At 33.2% G+C, this 19,047-nt stretch overlaps 1 protein-coding gene across 1 annotated transcript; it reads left to right on the top strand.

Annotated features, from left to right (window-relative positions):
- The first annotated feature begins 16,271 nt into the window (after positions 1-16,271).
- On the top strand, positions 16,272-18,821 carry LOC21402725 (homeobox-leucine zipper protein ATHB-6). The gene is made up of 3 exons (XM_010107990.2): positions 16,272-17,002; positions 17,128-17,501; positions 17,647-18,821. The coding sequence occupies exons 1-3, from the start codon at positions 16,942-16,944 to the stop codon at positions 18,238-18,240; spliced, it is 1,029 nt and encodes a 342-aa protein (XP_010106292.1). The 5' UTR covers positions 16,272-16,941; the 3' UTR covers positions 18,241-18,821.
- The last annotated feature ends 226 nt before the right edge of the window (positions 18,822-19,047 follow it).

The following is a 19,047-nucleotide window of genomic DNA, read 5'->3' as shown; positions in this document are numbered from 1 at the left end:
AACAAATTTTCTTCTCCGGACGAAGATTTTTTATTTTTATTTTTTATTTTTAGAAGAAATGTTGAATTTCTTATAATCTGAAGGCTTAATTTTTCCTAATTTTGGGCGTAATGCGCATAGATTTATTGCCGGTAGCAATTTAGATACTCATTTTTTCTTTTTCCTATGCGGTATTTGTGATGAAATTGATTCAATAAGAATGTGCTTGCTTGGCGAGAAAAATTATATGTTTAGGTATTCTAAACTTGTAAATTTTTGTTGTAAATTAATAGGTAGAAATAGTTTTTGCAGCTCAGATTGAACTGGAGAAATTTGTAAGAATTTATGAATTTATTAACATTTTTGCATTAATATAGAATTGGTTATTCAAAATGTATAGTGTAGCCAATTCTTTCTTAAAGTTACATGTGAGATCTTATGGTGCACTTGGAAAATTTAACAATGGTAAGCTGTTAGCACTTTGGATCTCGGATACGAAAATGCAAGTGTTTGAATGAGCCATTTATGTGCTTTTATTTTCAAATAAAACTTTCACACGTGACATTTTTACTAGGGTGAACAAGTAGAAGTTTACTAGTTTCTGAAAGACGATTTTCACGATAGGTTTGGCGACTAAAAGCGTTAAGGAATCGATTTCATATGTAATAGTAGGTATGTTTTGATAATCAACTACTTTTTGGCAGCTTTTGAAATGAGTTATTAAGGAATGGAGCTCAGGTAGGAAAAGGCAGGGTTAAGTAGAAATACCAAAGGCCGGATTATTTCATAGTATTATGGGAATTGTTGTTAGTTTTGAGGATGCTCATCAAATATTTTTGTGTTAAATCAATCTTTAAACAAATATGATAGAATTACCAATAAATGGATTAAGTTTAGATAGAAATGCAAGTTTTTATGCAGGAGGTATGTTTATTCAAACTCAATATTACAACAATTTACAAAATATCTTAACTTCTTCCTTTTTGAACTGCTAATTTTTCTACGTGTATTGGTTTTCTGGATTTATTTCTTTTTCCCCTTATTTTAGTGGTTACGGGGTTGATTGAAAAAAAATGAGTTCTATGTGATACATATTAAACTATGCATACTTCTTTTAGTGATATGTTTGTTCCTTTCTTTGTTCTTTAAAAAACTTTGTGCTTATACAGTGTCAAAACCTTGAAGGACGATTGTTTATTGGAATGGAAAGATAACTTGGTTTACTTCACATGGATATCACAGAGATTTTCTTGTTTTCATAAACCTTGTGATTCACAATTTTTCTATGTTGTTTGAAATCTTCATCCATTTACTTTTTTCTATGTTCTTATAATAAAGTAAATATTACTTTTTTGCTTTTCACGGAAGGATATTCTTTATGATTAGGCACTTCAGTGGCCCTTCTGAAAATATGTTGTTTGAAAAGCTTCTGGCAATTTTTTGCATTCCAGCATGTGCGTCGATGTTATTCTTTGTTATGCTATTTGCAGTCTTTATAATACAAGCTCAGTTAAATGCTTAACTCTTACTCTGAAGAAGAAAATGAAACTTAAAAAGAAAAGAAAAAGAAAAAGAGACTAGCTAACTTTGAATGTCTCGTTCACACATGTGGTATTTGCGCAAATTTGTTCAGTTCTAGAGAATATGAATTCATTCAATAATCTCACATTGTCTCACTGTTTTCTTGAGTTGTGGCATTACTTTCCATTAATTGTCATTACAAAACAGCCTAATTACCCGGGATCGGTGATTGTTTTATTCTAAATTCTTCTTTTTATTTCTCCCAAGAATTATATAGTTCTTCTCATCTGAGCCTTTAGCATTCATTTGACAAAAAAGAATGGGAATGCGAGAGTACTATGCCCAACCCTCAAGGTAGATGTCCTAAGGAATATGGTGGCTAAGAGATTTACATATTTTTTCCCGTTTATTTCCTGATATATTTATAAATTACTGTCATGCTATTTTTATTTCTAGAGTTCTTCAGTTTTCATAGTGAATTTGGTATGCTTGGCCGTTTTACAGTTAGGTTTGGCATGGGTTAAGAGTAAACGTTTTTAATGTTTATTCGATTCTACTAGATGATGGAGAATTATTCGTTTCTTTGAGAACTGTAAAATCTAGTATGTTGATTGCTTGCTACACGCCGACTTGAGTTTACTGAGTATGGAGAATACTGCAAGCGCAGTGGTAATACACGTACTTTCTGTACTGCTTATTGCTGAGTACTCTGCTTTATTCTCTTTAACTACTTCATGAAAGGATAATGAAACACGAGCTCTTGATAGCTTTTCATTATGAAAATTTATTTCTATGTCCTTGAATTATGAGGTTTGTTTCTTCCAAAATGTTTTTGTTTTACTTTCTCCAGCTATGCTTCTATATTGTATAAAGTTGATGAAGCAGAAAACAAAACATAACAGATAGAAACAAATACTTAATTGCTTTTTTTTTTTTTAAATAAATCCAGAAACACACATACAATGAAAATATAGTAACTCGTAGATGATACATTTTCTGTAGTTTGTATTTGTTTTGACCTGAATCTGAGCAACCTCAATCTGTTGCTCATATGATATTTTGCCAGGTGTTTAGCCCTACTCATAATCCTATTGCATTCTGCACTTTTCTTAATTCTTGGTGCATACTTGCATTTAAGAACAATGAAATGGTGTATTATTTCTATTTCTTTTCCATAAAAGGTAAAACTTTATAATGGCTCCACTCTTGAAATCAGTCCAAACAATCGGTCAGGTATAATTATGCCGATAAATTGAGTAATAGTCCTCCTCTTACTCTATTCATGAAAGCATAAAAAAAAAAAAAAAAAAAAAAAAAAAAAAAAAAAAAAAAAGAAGAAGCTACAGACAAGCACAATATTTTGTGCTTTGCACGCCATACCTCATGAAAGTATGTCAATGAAATGACGTCTACATTTTTTGTAGCATGATTTAGTACAGATTTTAGTGAGTTGGACACATTATCCAACTCGAATCATCAATGCAACATGCTTTCTCATCTTCCCGTTCATTTCGCCGATTTAAGTTTAGAATTTGAGTTTTGCTACAGTCAAAAACTCTCAGAAACAGTTACATCTAACTTTTTTACTATAATAAAAAGCTCTCACATAACGTTACATCTTAACTCGAATTAAAAACTCGAATCAGAAAACTAAACGGGCGCTTATTGCCTAAAAATAAATTTAGCTGCTTCTATGATTTGCATTTGATTACGAAGAATGAAAGGGTATGTCAGACATCTAGGATTATATGTTGTGTAATCTCAGTAGTCTCTATAGGAGGTACAAGAAGTGAGATAGTTCTGCAAGTAAGGATCCTAGAAACCGAAAGTAGAGTACAATGATGTGATTAACTGAGTCACTGTTTAGAATTGCACAAGTGCGCAAAATGGAGTGTCTAGACTCCTATATGCTTTTTCGAAGTTGTCACTGCACATCCTATGTAATTTATTTGGATTGCCAACTTTGTTTGGTTGAATTTTGGTCGTTAACTTGCTGGTAGAAATGGCAAGTGGAGTTCAATTATTTCCCGTGGGACATACATGGCCTATAGGAAACTCTGATTTTTGCTGTCCTGACAAACTATAGAATGCAATAGAATTCAACATCTATAATCTAATTATTATGCTAATTGACATTTCAAATTGAAATTACGTCAACGGTAATTTATACCTTTAATTTATTTAAGGTTTATGTATGTCGTTAATGTGATTGTTTATATGTACAAAGTTTAGCTAGCTTATGAGGCGTGCTGTTACTCAATTTAAACCTTAATTCATATTTTTCAGGGTCATGTTTCGGCAATTGTTCAGAGTTGAGGACTCTACTGCTGTATCGAAGTATAATGGTAATTCTATTCTATATTGGAAGCCCTAAATATATTTTATTTTCTTTGGGGAAAATTTATTTTGATACTTGTGTTATATTGAAATATGAATTTAGTATCGTGTGTTTTTTATAATTTCACGTGAGTATCTCAACGTATTAGAAAATCTTTTTTTAATACTTTTAAGCCAATTTTTAGGATGTAAAATGTCCAAAATGCCCTTTTAATTGGTTAACCACAAAATAACAATTAAACACAAAATTATTTAAAAAAGTTTAAAAAATAAATATGAGATTTTCTTTTTAAAAAAATCAGGTTTAATCAGATTTCTCGAGAAAAAAAAAACCTCTGATTATTCAAATCCCCACCCCCATCGCCACCAACTCCTCCCCTCCCCAGTCTAGCCGCATTTCTTTTTAAAAAAATCAGGTTTAATCAGATTTCTCGAGAAAAAAAAAAACCTCTGATTATTCAAATCCCCACCCCCATCGCCACCAACTCCTCCCCTCCCCAGTCTAGCCGCGTCCATCCCCGAATGCACCACGCCGCTAACCAGCCTTCGGCGTGCCCATTTTAAAAAAAAAGGACTCAGACACATCCCCCTCGCACCTTGCCCTGATTCGACCGCCCTGTGGCCGTTGGTGCCCAGAACTCGCCACTGCGACGAGGGGCTGGGCCGGTTGAAATGGAGCCGATGCGAGGTGGGTCAGAGGCTGTGGCGGAGCTGGGTGCCCGGGGTGGATTGAGGGTGGGTCGGGGTTGTTCATTAGAAGATCTGTGATTGTGTTACTGCAGTTTTTTTTTTTTTTTGGGTTGCTTGTGTTGTTGCAGAGCCGAGGAAGATTTGCACCTTCAATGTGGTTGTGCAGTTGCAGAAGTTAAAATGGAAAATGTGTGTTTTGTTTGATTTTGGTTGAAGGATTTGTTTGGTTTTTGATTAAAAAAGAAACACAGTTTTTCTTCTCAGATTTGATTGTGCATTGAGGTTTTTTAAATTTTTAAATGTTTAAAAATATTTTCAGATTTTTTTAAAAATTATTGGTTTCTATTTAATTAATGAGGGTAAAAGTGACATTTCACAATTTAAAAACAAGCTTGAAGGTATCAAAATAATATTTTTTTAAAACATCGATGTACCCGCTTGAAATTTTTAAAAACACAGTACACAAAATTTATATTTCGATGGAACACAGGTAATAACATTAATTTTTCCTTTTCTTTATTATCTAAACTTATATTATATATAGTTGTTTCTTAAATTGAATAGTCTACCTTGCCTTTTGAGCAACAAAGAATAGCTTACCTTGCCTATGAAAACCAGCTCGTGAACATGCTATACAACTCCTCCAATCAAACATTGTCCACAAAATATCGTCTTCTTTTTTTTTTCTTTTTTCTTTTTCCTTTTTCAACGGAAAGGAGGGTGGGAAAGATGTGTAAATAATTAACAATATGTTGAAGGGAACGGGAACAGTATTGACTAAGATTCTATTTTGTCATACTTTTGTACACAACCTTTGGACATCACTCACAAATTAGAAAAGAAAGCTAAAAGCGAAAGCTGCCTTCCATTAAGGGGTCTACACTCTACAAAGCACACCCACCCAATCAAACTTTTTCTTCATTTTGTTACTTTCTGCAAGTATGGCTTTCTTTTTCTTTCTTGGCCTTTGTTTTAGATTCTTTGCACACTCACTGACACGCTCTTGCAGGCACCTAAACAACAAAAAGACCTTTCTCTTTCCTCTAAAGCCTGGGAACTCGTGCAATCAATTCTTAAGCGCGTCCACTTTTCTATCACTTTTGAAACATCTTAATTAGGCTGGACCATCCATTCTGTTCTTTTTGGAAATGGGTTTTGGCCATCTTACAAGAAAACCCATGCTATGAGCACCTTCTTTCGGTTTTGATAGGATCCATAATTTGGCTAATTGGGGTTTTTGTTCTTTGTCTCTAATGGTTGATACTTGAGAATCATGGATTGATAATCTTTAAAATCCTTCCTTTTCATTTCTATGGCAGTTATAAGCATTTAATTATATGTATAGCAGCCCAATGACTTATTTCTACTGCTCCAAGTTCTGCTACCTACTCATGTTTTCATTCACGAATCTTACAGGTTAGTTATTTGGAGATGTGATATCGAAAAAAGAAGATTAGGAAAATCACATGGCTATTAAGATATATTCACCTCGCTTTTCGCTCCATATGATTGTGTTGTGGGCCCCACTTTAGCTGGATTCAGGTAAGGGAAAAAAATATTTGGAAATTCATGGATTATAGGTAGCTTGAGATTTCGGAGGCTTTGGTTACCGACGTGCTTAAGATTTTAGCCAGGCGTGAAAATAGACTTTTTGCAAGTAAAAGACAACTTTGGTAACTGTTTGTGAGTCAGGCTTGCTTTCAACCCCACATCTTTTAATAAACCAGTTAATTTAGATCATGCACTCCACGTTGAAATTAAATCATTATCAGGTCAGATTTCTTTTAGGTTTGGCAGGTTGACCTTGATTTTTGTTTTATGTTTTGTCTTAAATAATAATAAGCAGAGAGATGATCAAGCTTGTAGAATTTAACCACTCGTAGCTTGTCCTTTGTAGGTTTGCAGTAATATGTAACATATCACATCGGGTCTTGTTATATTAGGAAGCTGTCCTTCGCATCTTATTGGTTTTATGGTTGCCGAATTTTATGGAATGACTTCATCATTATGTTCTTTAGGCTGATCTACATTTAGGTTTCCCCACACTTTCTCTACCCAAATCAGGAAGCAAAGGCGGTTACAGAAATGGAGAGAATAAACCAAGCTATAAGTTATAATTGTGTTTTTGAATAGGTGAAAACTGTAGGCCCTGTTCTTTTTCAGGAGCTCCAGCGAAAAACTTGAATTAAAATTTAAAAATTTAAATTTTTGTGTGAGAAAACCCTTTTAGGCATTGAGAAAAAAGAAGGAAAAAAAGTTTGTGCTAAAAATAAGGTAATGGCTTAGTCGTTTCTTTTTCGTCATTTAACGCTGAAAAAAATGTAGGATGTAACTTGGCTTCTTCTTTTGGAATAAGTTGTACACTGGCGTTGGCTGTAAAGGTTGGAGACCTGAGAACTGAAACCCATGAGTTATATGGAGGTTAAATATGGTCTAGAACTACCTCTCTATAATTAATCAAAAGCGAAAATGGGATTCATTCCCATTAGGATAAATCCTCCTTACTCACATAATGATTTAGTGAGTCTTATTCGATTGGGCCCCACCTACCATTTAGCAGAATTCATGATATCTGAGTAGTAGGATAAATACAAGTAAAAGACAAAAAGGACAAGTGAGATTCATCTCTATCACGTACAAAATAGTGAATTCTACTGACCTTAGTTTTGCTGGATTGTGTTTCTCACCTTATATGAGTTGCAAGGTTTGGAAAAACGGGAGTACTAAAAAAAAAGGATAAGTGATATGCAAGTACTGTTGAAACTTTGAGCCGACGGGCCTGTCTGAAGCCTGATTTTTTTAGGCTCGGCGGGCAGGCACCTAAGGCCGCCCGTTCAAGCACTTTCTCGAGCTCGGGCTGCCCAAAAAAAATTAATATCGTGAAAGCCCGCCGAACAAAAGCTCCCGACTGTCGACTGCCGAATTTTTTTTTTTATTTTTTTCCCTCATGCCCGAATTCCAGCCCGATTTGCCCGGAGCTCGAAGCCCGAACCTGACCCGCCCGAAAGGCCGCCTTATCACTTCTATGGAAAAGAAATTTAAAAAATATTGGTCTAAATTGTCAATGTTGTATGGTTTCAGTACTATTTTTTATCCTATATTAAAATTAGAAGGTTTAGAAAGTGGTTTAGAAAACTTAGGTGAATTTTTAGACATCGATTGTTCTGACCAATTTCTTAAAATAAAGAAAAAAAAATATTCTCTCTATAGTGTTTATGAGAATATATTTAGAAACATTGCTTTTGGAGTACAGGAACGACAACAAAGAGATGAAAACCAGTATTCATTCATGAATGTTTTCGGGTTGAAAAAGAAGAAGAATACTCAAACAGAAGTTGGGAGTGGATCTTCATCAAGAGGTGGTGACGGCGGCAGCTTCAACGAGCTTATAGCGTACCTCAGCGAGAGCTTAGTAGTCGACGATAGTGGAGAATTGTTTGAATTAGTTTGATGGTGGAGGGCACGAGAATTAACTTAGCCAGTCTTAACTCGATTGACAATGGATATTTTTTCGATCATAATCTCCACTGTTTAATTCGAACAAGCCTTCAGTATGACTAGATGAATACTTGAGGAACGCTTAAACGCATTGCAAAGGGACATTGTTGCATTAAGGATTAGGATCCTGTCGATCAACATTTACAAGATACAATTTCTCCGGCAAGTCAGGAATGGATAGATTGATTTAATAGATTAACATTTCGCTTTGAAGACGATCTTTCAGTTTCAAATTAAATTGTAATTTCTAAATATTTATTTGCTTTGGACATTGTAATTATAATATTTAGACTTTGTAATTTTGTTAAAAGTTGTAATTCGACACAAAATGATTGGACTCTTTTTTCCTTATTAAGTTTTTATCCCAATTGGGTTTTTTTTAGTAAGATTTTTAACAAGACAATCATAAATTACAAATTTAAAAATTAATAAACAATTCTAATTTTTTGAATTGATTTGTGTTAATACTTAAATGTGTGCTGATTTAAAATTTTTAATCTTAATTATAGTTTTTATATAATTTTTACAATAAATAACTTAATAATTATTTATATACAAATATAATTAATGACTAATATTATATATAATATATATTATTCGGGTAGCTCGGACGGGCTGGGATTGCCAGACCGAGTTTCGGACAGTTAAGACTTGCCCAAAGCTCGTTCAATGTTATTTTTGAGCTCAGGCAGGCAGCTTAATTTTCTCGGGCAGACGGACTCAAGTAATGGATATAAGTTTAATTTTTTTGAACGGTCACGAGCAACCGTTCAAATTTTCGGCGCTATACGCAAGTCATACGAAAAGGCCAATTTTTGAAGATTTTGAGCTTTTTTTCTACCAACGGGTTTTAACGCATGGGAATCACGTTAAGAAAAGAAACCAGTTCTCTCAAGTTGAGGTTCACCGAATCAGACGGTCCAGATTGTTCATCATATCTTGTCGGCCATACTTAACATATTAAGGACAACTTTTGTCTGATCTTCTCTCTCTGAACACGTAGCACCTCTCCAGTTCCTGTATTTTTCTCTGAGGCGTACGATTTCCCACATGCCCACTCTCCCATCCGTGGGGTCTCTGTTGAAACTTGGGAACCCAACTCACACGTGTTGTTGTCATTAGAATAATGTTAAGAGGACCCCACTTTTTAAACACAGACGGCAACTAATTTCCTTGGTGGTGGGGCACTCATCTGTGATGAACAAACTACAGCTCAAATCCCACTTGCACCTGCTTATCTATCACGGCTTAGGAGAGAGTGCTTATAGACCAAGATTAGAAGTGGGTGGGTTTTTATATGATCCAAATTTTTTTTTTTTTTTTTTTTTTTTTTGGGTGGGGTCTTTTTGCTAGTAGCAAGGTTGCAACTTATACATGGAGTAGCACTGGAATGGATCACATATGTTCTTAGTTGTCAATTTAGCCTTAACCCCGATTTGGCTTTTTCAATCTAGTTTCCGGATGCGGTTGAACTATATACATCATGTGGTTTTTATGTTGGCCATGTGGTATTGGTATGGGAAGGAATTTAACTTCTTGGTCATGTTACATATGTGCCTATAGATTAGTTTTCAAACAAGGATCTAAGTTCTATGGTGTTTTTACCTTTTGGGTCGATGTGTTTGGCTCATTTGCTGCTAATTGAGTTGTATTTATTTTATTTATTTATTTATTTTTTTTTTTTTGCTTCTTCTAATATGGGTAGGAAGATTCCAAGAGGTGTCAAGTCACTGATATGCCTAAGGGGGGCCCACCTTTGCATGACAGACTTACCTTCTGGCTTCATTCATAAGCTTAATTGTGTTGGAAGCTCATCATTTGGTTCCCTGTGATTGGGGATGGGAAGTTCAATCCTAACAAGAGTGCAATTTTTCCAAGAAATAAATTCTTTTTTTCTTCAATTTGGTTGTGAAGAGAAGGAAGAAAACGAGCACACAATCATGAATGTTTTTTGTAGTTATTTGTCAACTATGCAAAAAGAGTCCAACAACAAATGAGTAGCCAAAAAAGGGTAGTTTTTCAAATCTATCTTTTTGGTTGGACTTCTTTGCGCTATTGATTATTTGGCCCGTTTAGTTCGTTGATTCGAGTTTTTAATTCGAGTTGAGATGTGATTTTATGTGAGAATTTTTTACTGTAGTAAAAAAGTTAGATGTGATTATTTGTGAGAATTTTTTACTGTAACAAAACTCGAATTCTAAACTCGAATCAGTAAAATAAACGGGACCTATTTTATTGGCTTTTAGAAGAAAAACAAATGATGAAAATTGAAAAGTATACTGGGCAAGGTGATTAAAAAAAAAAAAAAAAGTTTCTTCTTGCGAAACGTTTTAGGAATGAATGCAGCAGCCAACCCTCTTTGTTGAGCTCTATATTGCAGAAAATGCACCACCACTTTCCGACAAGCAATTTTACCACTTTCCGACAAGCAATTTTACCACCTTCCTTGATGAGTAACTTATAGAATAAGAAGACAAAGCTCTCTAAGAAAGAGAGAGCAAGAATTTCTGTCTTTACCTTTTGCTTGGAAATGATAAAGCTAAAGTTGTTCTTATCAGATTTGTTTTCTCATTTTTTTTTTCTTTTTTGCATTCATTTTTGGGTGCATTAATCTAGTTTTTAATGTTGGATTAATTTATCTTTATTTTTCAAGTAAAGGGAATTATTTATCGTAGTAATGTTATTTCGTCTCTCTTAAATTATGTTTATTTCCCTTTCCTTTTCTTTTCAGCTGATTTTCATTTCCAGTTTTTTTCTTTTTTTCTTCCGTTTTAGCTTACTTTGACAATCGTTCAGAGGACCAATATGTGTGTGCACTTTGATCACAAGTTGAGGAATTTTTTTTTCTTTTTAAGGTAACTAGAGCAATTAATCATATGAAACTAGAGTCCCAATGCACCATGTTATGAATTTATTTTCAACATATAATACTTTTATTTTCTTATTAATCGCAGGGTTTGGCCAAAAAAAAAAAACGTTTCAGGGAAAAACAACTTCCCGTAGAAGAGTCTTTGGTTGAATACAGCGCGTATATACCTCTAATACGGGAAAACTATCGTGTGTGCACTTTAACAAATTACATTTATTTTGCATTAACTAAAACTTTCTTTTGCTATGAGAAAACTGATGATCCTTTTTTAAATTGAGAAATCAAACTTTTCAAACTAAAACCTTGAAGTATTTGCATGGGAACAAATGTAACCCGTAAGAAACCAGTCAAATGAGTTTCTTAAGTAAGACGGAGTCATTATTGAGGCTTCGTTTGGTTTGCAGTTTGAAATTCAGGCAATTTTAATGTTTATTTGTTTAAATTGTAAATTTAAGAGTTATCAAATTGCAATATGAATTGGTATTTGGTATGGGAATAAAATATGAGCATACGTTTTTATACTTTGAAAACAATTTTTTGAACTAAATAAAAAAAAAAAAGGGTAGTTGGCACTATTTGTTCTAGAACTTTGAGTATAATGATATTTTAGTTTCTAACCTTTTAATTTGGGCATATTAGTTTTTAAACTTTTAATTTTTGACAGTTTTATTTCTTGAAATTAAAATTGAAGAATAATTTCTGAAATTTAACGTTGATAATCACATCCTTATTACATAATAACTTAAAATTTGTACATAAATAGTTACGGTTTGTGCAAAATGTTAAGTTTTTCGAAAGGTTTTAATAGTATCAAAAAGAGAAATGCATATATAACATAAATTTTCGTAAAATTTTAAGTGATAATGCGATGAGCACATAATTATCTTTGTTGAATTTTAGTAATCGTACAATTTTAATGTCAAAGATCCAAACTGTCAAAAAATGAAAGTTTGGGGATAAATATGCAAAAATTAAAAGTTTAGGGATCAAAATATCACTATTCTAAACGTTCAGGGACTAAGAGTATTAATTACTCAAGAAATAAATACAAAAAAGAAAAAAAAAAGGAGTAGTGTAGGTGAGACTTATTAATTTATTTTTAAATTGCATATAGATTCAAATTGGCAAATTTAATGGGATTTAAATCGGTGACGAAGTCAGAAATTTTTGTCAGGAAGGTTAATCGAGCCAAAAAAGATTTTCTGTGAGGCTATTATGAAAATAAAAATAGGGATCATTTTTTCCTGGATAGAGATATAGAATATGCTATAATTATTCAGTCAAGAGTACAATTATAATTTTTGTTACATAGTGGGAGTGCGCGCCTCAAAATTTCTTAAGAACTTTTTGCAAAATTTTGATTATATAACGATAAGTACTTTTGAATTTTTGAGGCAACAAAAGAAAGTTTTTAACCTTTATGGAAGAGGCTATCTAATATTTGGCATAAATGAACATATAAAATTGGAAATAGGCCATGCAGTGGCCTTCGTCCCTGATTAAAATCCTTAAAATCATGAGTTTGAACTTGATTTTAAAATCCGAACCTCACTCATATTTTCTCTCAATAATTTAAATCGATTATCAATTCAAATTGTACCAAATAAGTCAAAACCCATGTACTGTACTGAACATTAACAAAGCGTATATAGCTGGCGGATTTTTTTTTTCTTTTTGGCGATGTTTGGTAGCTTGTATTGTATTATATAGTATAAGGTGTATTGTATTGTATTGTATTATTATAATAAAATACGGTATTTGGTATCGTGACATATTGTATAAGAGATTAAAATGTAAAATTTTAATACTTAAGGGGTCAAATGTAATTTTTGAAAAATTTTAGGGTCAAAATATAATTTTTCAAAAGTTTCAAAATCAAAATGATTTTTTTAAAAAAATAGGGGTCAAAGTATAATTTTACAAAAGTTTTGGGGGTCAAAATGTGATTTTATAAAAATTTTGGGATCAAATTGTAATTTTAAAAAATAAAAAATTTGCACTGTGCTGCCTAAATTTTTCAACAATTATATGCTCCGGCATGATCCTATGTTGACCCGACCTCAATCTCTTGTCTTGTCCAACCCCGACATAAATTATTGATTCACTATAAAATAATACAATACAATATGCTAAAAATGAGTCATATTTAATAATACGACGTAGACCGTATTAATTTACTATTCATATTAATTTATACAATACGATAGTCACACCAAACATTATATTATTGTATTATTATATAATACGGTACTCTAATACGGTCAAACAAACATGCATTTTAAGTTATAAAATTTTGTAGTATGAATTATGAATTCAATTCATTTTTATGACTTCTTGGTCTACCTCTTTCACCCAAGTTTTCTGCAATTTATGCCACCAAAAGGGAAAAAAAATCAAAGAAAAAGAAATCGCTTAAACCATTTCCTATGTATACCTTTGCATGGCAATTGTGTAAATCAGTGCCGATGGATAAAAAAAAAAAGCGCCGCATTTAATAATACGACATAAACTATATTAATTTATCATTCGCATTAGTTTATATAATACGATAGTCACATCAAACATTATATTATTGTATTATTATACAATACAGTATTTTAATATAGTCAAATAAATATGTATTTTAAGTTATAGAATTTCTTAGTATGAATTATGAATTCAGTTCATTTTTACGACTTCTTGGTCTACCTCTTTCACCCAAGTTTTCTGCAATTTATTCCACCAAAAGGGAAAAAAATCAAAGAAAAATAAATCGCTTAAACCATTTCCTATGTATACCTCTGCATGGCAATTGTATAAATCAGTGCCGATGGACCAAATTTTCAACATCTAACGGAAACTTTCTAATTTCTTCTAAACCACTTCATTTCGTTTCTTACAATTTTCTTAGCAGAGAAACAAAAGGGATCTACAAAGTCTTATAATATGAAGTAATGTCTGATCATGTTGTTTAATCACAAATGTTTTGATCACCAACCTGAGATTCTGAAGAACATGATAAGAACTTGTTACCAATAGATTGGAGAATCCCAAAGTGATCAATTTAAAAATTAAGAACACAAGGAATACTCCAAACTTTTTATTTTGTATGTGTTTCATAATATCTTATACCTACCATCCATAGCTCATAAATTTCGTGTAGGTATAACAAGATGATAAATTACACTATTTAATTCCAGAATTTAAAATATCCCATACTTAACAGTCATTTTCCTGTTAGTCCAAGGTTTATTTTAGCATTTAAATTTTCGACCACGACATAGCTCCCTCCAATTTCCAGAAACCATAATAGCACCTTTTCCCACTCGTGGCCTTAAGCAGCGATTTCTTTAGTAATGTTAGCTAATTTCTAAAAATAAGTTCATCTTACTAGTCTCATTCTCGTATTAAAGAGAAAAAAAGAAAAAGTTATTGAAAAAAATAACTTTTTTTCCTTAAATTAGCCCCATAAAAAACTACATTTGCATACATCTCATTAATATACGAAGATTTGTACGTGAAAAACTACCAGATTTTTTGGGTTGGGGTATGAACATACACCCTACTAATAGCAAATGTTTTTAACTGCTACATCCATATATATATATATATTGCATTTTTTTTTCTTCCAATGTGATTTTAATTAAATTTAACATTCAGAAATATTCATTACAGTAGTGAAAAACTCCAAACTATTATTAGAATTATAATTTTAGGATACATTTAATTTTTTAAAATGTACCATGTAACTCAATATAAACTATGACCATATAATTGTTTTTTAACTAAATGATGACAACCTTTTTCTTTCAACCATCATGACCTTTTTTTCTTTGAACAACGTAAATCGTTTCTTTTTATATTTTAACTATAGAACTTGAAAAAGTGAACCGGCAAACTTGTTCAACAGTTAAATTTATATCAAAAAGTTTTTGTTATGTATACTTTTTTATATTTTGATGTAATTTTTAGCAAATATAACAATTAAAAATGTGCATTCTCCTACTGCAAATAAATAATATTATATAATACCGACAGCGATGAACATCACTCATAATAAAAGGTAGATCTATCATAGAACTCATCTTATATTAATGGTGGTACTTGAAACTCATGGTTTCACAGATTTTTTTTTTTCTGCAAAAGATCTTTCATTTTATCACTTAAAATTAAATACTGAGATTTTAGCTGCTTTTTTCACGATAAATTTTGCGGATTTTCAGAAACGGGGAATGGAAACAAATTTTTGAAAAAATAAAAAATAAATAAATAAGGACAAGCTTAAACCCACGGAGAAATTCTGTACCTTCTTAAGAATGCACTGAAAGAGAGGCAGGAAAGAAATGGAAAAGATTGGTACGGTAGAATAGAAATCTGGTGCACCCAAATCAGTAACCTAAAACCCAGCCCAAAAAAATATTAGGAGAAAGAAAGAAATGGGTCAAGAGTTGAGATGAATTAAAATTAATAGGTTAATAGTTTACATAAGTTAATAAATAGGTTAAATTACTGTTTTCGTCCATAACTTGTTTGGTTATGAACCATAACTTGACAAGTTATTATCCATAATTATTCATAACTTGTCTGGCTATGAACCATAGCTTGATAAGTTTGTCCATAACTTATCTGATTATGAACCATAACTTGACAAGTTATGACCTATTAATTTCTATAACTAAAAATTGGCCTATATACTTTCTTAAGCTTTTCATATTGACCTATTTTTTACTATTTCTCAAAAATATTTTGTAACACAAATTGAGCCCGTTTAATTCATTGATTTGAGTTTATAATTTAAATTGAGATATGATTTTATATAAAAACTTTTTATTATAATAAAAAAGTTAAATATGACTATTTATGAGAATTTTTTACTGTAATAAAATTTAAATTTTAAACTTAAATTAATAAAGTGAACGAGACTTAAAAGAAAAAAACAATCGGTAACCTAAAAACAATCGGAAAATTTTCCTCTAATCGCCGATTAATGGCACCGACCACGCCGTAGTGCGGCCATGATACGCTGACGCTAGCGAAATCTTTTCCTAAAGCTTAAAACGAAGCCCAGCCGAATAAGCCGAGCCTAAAATCCATTTCTGTGTTTATTTTTTATTTCTTTTTCTTTTTTTTTTTCACTCTTTCACAAACAACGTTTAAATTCTTAAAGCCCAAGACTAAAAAGTCTCCCAAATAAAACGGTCGAAAACGGGAAAGCCAACCGGGAATAGCCGGTGAAAGGAGAAATTTATTTGCATTTGGATTGAATTTTGGGTTCATTTCATTTTGCAAAAACTCTTCAAATTGCACCTAACCCAAGTCAGATTTTAACCCCATATCTGACCCAAGTTGGTTTTATTTAAAGAGAGAGAAAGTAAGGCCAGCTGGGTTGTGAACTGGTTCACTGACCTTCCCGTTCTCCAAACCCAGACTCTCTCTCTCTCTCTCTCTCTCTCTTCAATCTCAAAATCATCTCTTTGGTTTTCCATATTGTGGATGAACAGTCATAGACCATACTGTCTTTCACACCTAGCTCAGCTAGAATTGATTGAGTAATGATGTAGAGAGAGAAAGAGTAGTGTACTAGTGGTGAGAGAGATCTTGAATATTGATTCCTTACTTCTCTGTTCTTTTCTCTTTGTGAGTTTGTGTTCATATATATATATATTTTTTCTTCTTCTTTGCTTTGTGGGATTTGGTTTGTGAGTTGGGATTTTTCTGTTTTGGCTTTTTGATGGGTACAGAGGGAGAAGAAGTTATCATCATATCCAAAAAAGAGAGAGACTGGGTAATGGGGAGAGGCAATACGTTGTCGTACAGTGTTATTATACTACAATACTACTGTACAAGTTGGTCTAGTTTCAGACATGAGACAGCTTGTTCTTCTTCGTCATCCACTCTTTGCTTAAAGTAAAAAAAAAAAAAAAAAAAAAAAAAAAAAAATCCGGGTCCTAACAATTCAACTTGATTGAGCTCTTAAAAAAAAAAAAAGAAAGACCCAAAAGTTATACAAGAATCTTTCTTAAATTAAAGAGCTTTTGATCCAACAATAATTAGATCTTCTACAAGTCATGAAGAGACTCAGCAGCTCCGATTCACTGGGTGCCCTAATGTCCGTCTGCCCAACTACAGGTTCTTAACAACAACAAAAAAAACCCCCCACATCGTAATTCTTTAGATTTACACATTCCCATGTCATTATTTTGTTTTGGTTTAATATTCTAACTTGTCTCTCTTATTATAATTATATGTTTTAGAGGAACAAAGTCCGAGGAACAACCATGTCTACGGCCGAGATTTCCGGTCGATGTTGGACGGGTTGGACGAAGAAGGATGTGTGGAGGAAGCGGGCCATGTGTCGGAGAAAAAGAGGAGGCTAAGCGTAGAACAAGTTAAGGCGTTGGAGAAGAATTTCGAAGTTGAGAACAAGCTGGAGCCAGAGAGAAAAGTGAAGCTTGCCCAAGAACTCGGGCTTCAACCAAGACAAGTGGCTGTTTGGTTCCAAAACCGGCGAGCTCGTTGGAAAACCAAACAATTGGAAAGAGACTACGGCCTCCTCAAAGCCAATTATGATGATCTTAAGCTCAACTTCGATGTCCTGCAACGTGACAATGATTCTCTCCTCAAAGAGGTAACCAATCGATAGTCGCGACAGTTAACTGATAATTCCATATGGTATCAGAGGATAGTTTACGAGCGTGGTTTACTCGAGAATCTAACTTTTCTTCTTCTCTTTTTTTTTTTTTTTTTGTCTTTTTATGTTTTTATTTTTATAGATAAGAGAATTGAAATCCAAACTTCAAGAGGAGAATTGCACGGAGAGCAATCTTTCGGTGAAGGAGGAACTGATCGCGCCAACAGATTCAGATCAGAAACAAGCAGTCATGAATTCTGATAACACATGTCTTAATCCTCAATCCGGTCATCATGATCATCATCATGAATCCAAGGAGCTGAATTTCGATCACCAAGAGAGCTTCAACAACAATAACAACAACATCAACAACAACAACAACAACAACAACAACATGTTTGAGGTGTCGAACGTGTTCCCACTGGATTTCAAAGACGGGTCGTCGGACAGCGACTCTAGCGCGATCTTGAACGAAGAGATTACAAACACAAAGAATGGAGGGATTTCTCCTCTGCAGACCCACCAACTGATGAACATGTCGTCTTCGTCATCGCCCTCGCCATCGTCCATGAACTGCTTGGGCAGCAGTTTCCAGAAAACGACGACGTACCAGCCCCAGTTCGTGAAGATCGAGGAGCACAACTTCTTCAGCGGAGAAGAGGCCTGCAACTTCTTCTCCGACGAGCAAGCTCCGACTCTTCACTGGTACTGCTCCGGCGAGGATCAGTGGAACTGAAAACCCAAAAAAAAAAAAAAAGAAAGAAAACCAAGTTCATTTCTCTGAATAAGGAAACAAGAGTGAAATGAAATCCCACGTGAACTTTTTTTTTTTTTTTTTGTAAAAAAAGGAAAGAAGAAAAAAAAAAGTTTTTAAGGAGTGGGATTTTGGTTGTAAATTTGGTTTTCTCATGAATCTCTGTTTCTCTCTATTTTGGAAAGTGCAAGTTCTGAGAGAGAGGAGAGAGTTGGCCAATGGAAGGTGTTAGTACGAGAAGTGAAGACGTGGGAGCAGTGAGAGTTGCAGAAGAGAGAGAACGAGATCAGGAGAGAGAAAGGGGTTCACGTGGGGGTTCGGTGGAAGGTGACGAACGAATTACAGAAGGGCTTTTTTCTTTTTTCAATCACCTAGCTAGCCGTGCGGGGAATATGATGATCCTTAGGTCGTAATTAAAGTTTTATGATCTGTAAAAAAAAAAAAATGAAAATGAAAAAAATGGGGATCCATAGGGTGATGAGTAGAATTAAATCCTGTAATGGAGGAAATAATCATCATTGCCTCGCTTTCTCTATTAGCTTTCATCCATTGGTTTGATTCTATATTGCTTTTTTGGTATTTTGATCACTTGCACCACAATTAGAAAATGTTATGGACTAGCCGGTAGCCACTATTTCTAAACCGTAGGATTCTAATTTTTCTTTTTTTCAAAAAATAAAAGAAAAAAGAAAAGGCAGAATTTTACATTAATTCTGAATCGTCAAATTTTCTATTTAATAATATTATTTTGATCACTTGCACCAAAATTAGAAAATGTTATGGACTAGC

The sequence above is a fragment of the Morus notabilis genome, unplaced genomic scaffold (assembly GCF_000414095.1).
Source record: "Morus notabilis unplaced genomic scaffold, ASM41409v2 Scaffold62, whole genome shotgun sequence".
Taxonomy (NCBI): domain Eukaryota; kingdom Viridiplantae; phylum Streptophyta; class Magnoliopsida; order Rosales; family Moraceae; genus Morus; species Morus notabilis.
Note: the sequence above shows the minus strand (reverse complement) of the source record. Positions and strands in the feature narration are given on the sequence as shown.

Bases quoted from the DNA above. Each gene is read 5' to 3' on its own strand.
- LOC21402725 (XM_010107990.2), top strand. From the start codon at position 16,942: ATGAAGAGACTCAGCAGCTCCGATTCACTGGGTGCCCTAATGTCCGTC. The intron at 17,003-17,127 runs GTTCTTAACAAC...TATATGTTTTAG, and splicing joins GTCCGTCTGCCCAACTACAG to AGGAACAAAGTCCGAGGAAC. The intron at 17,502-17,646 runs GTAACCAATCGA...TTATTTTTATAG, and splicing joins ATGATTCTCTCCTCAAAGAG to ATAAGAGAATTGAAATCCAA.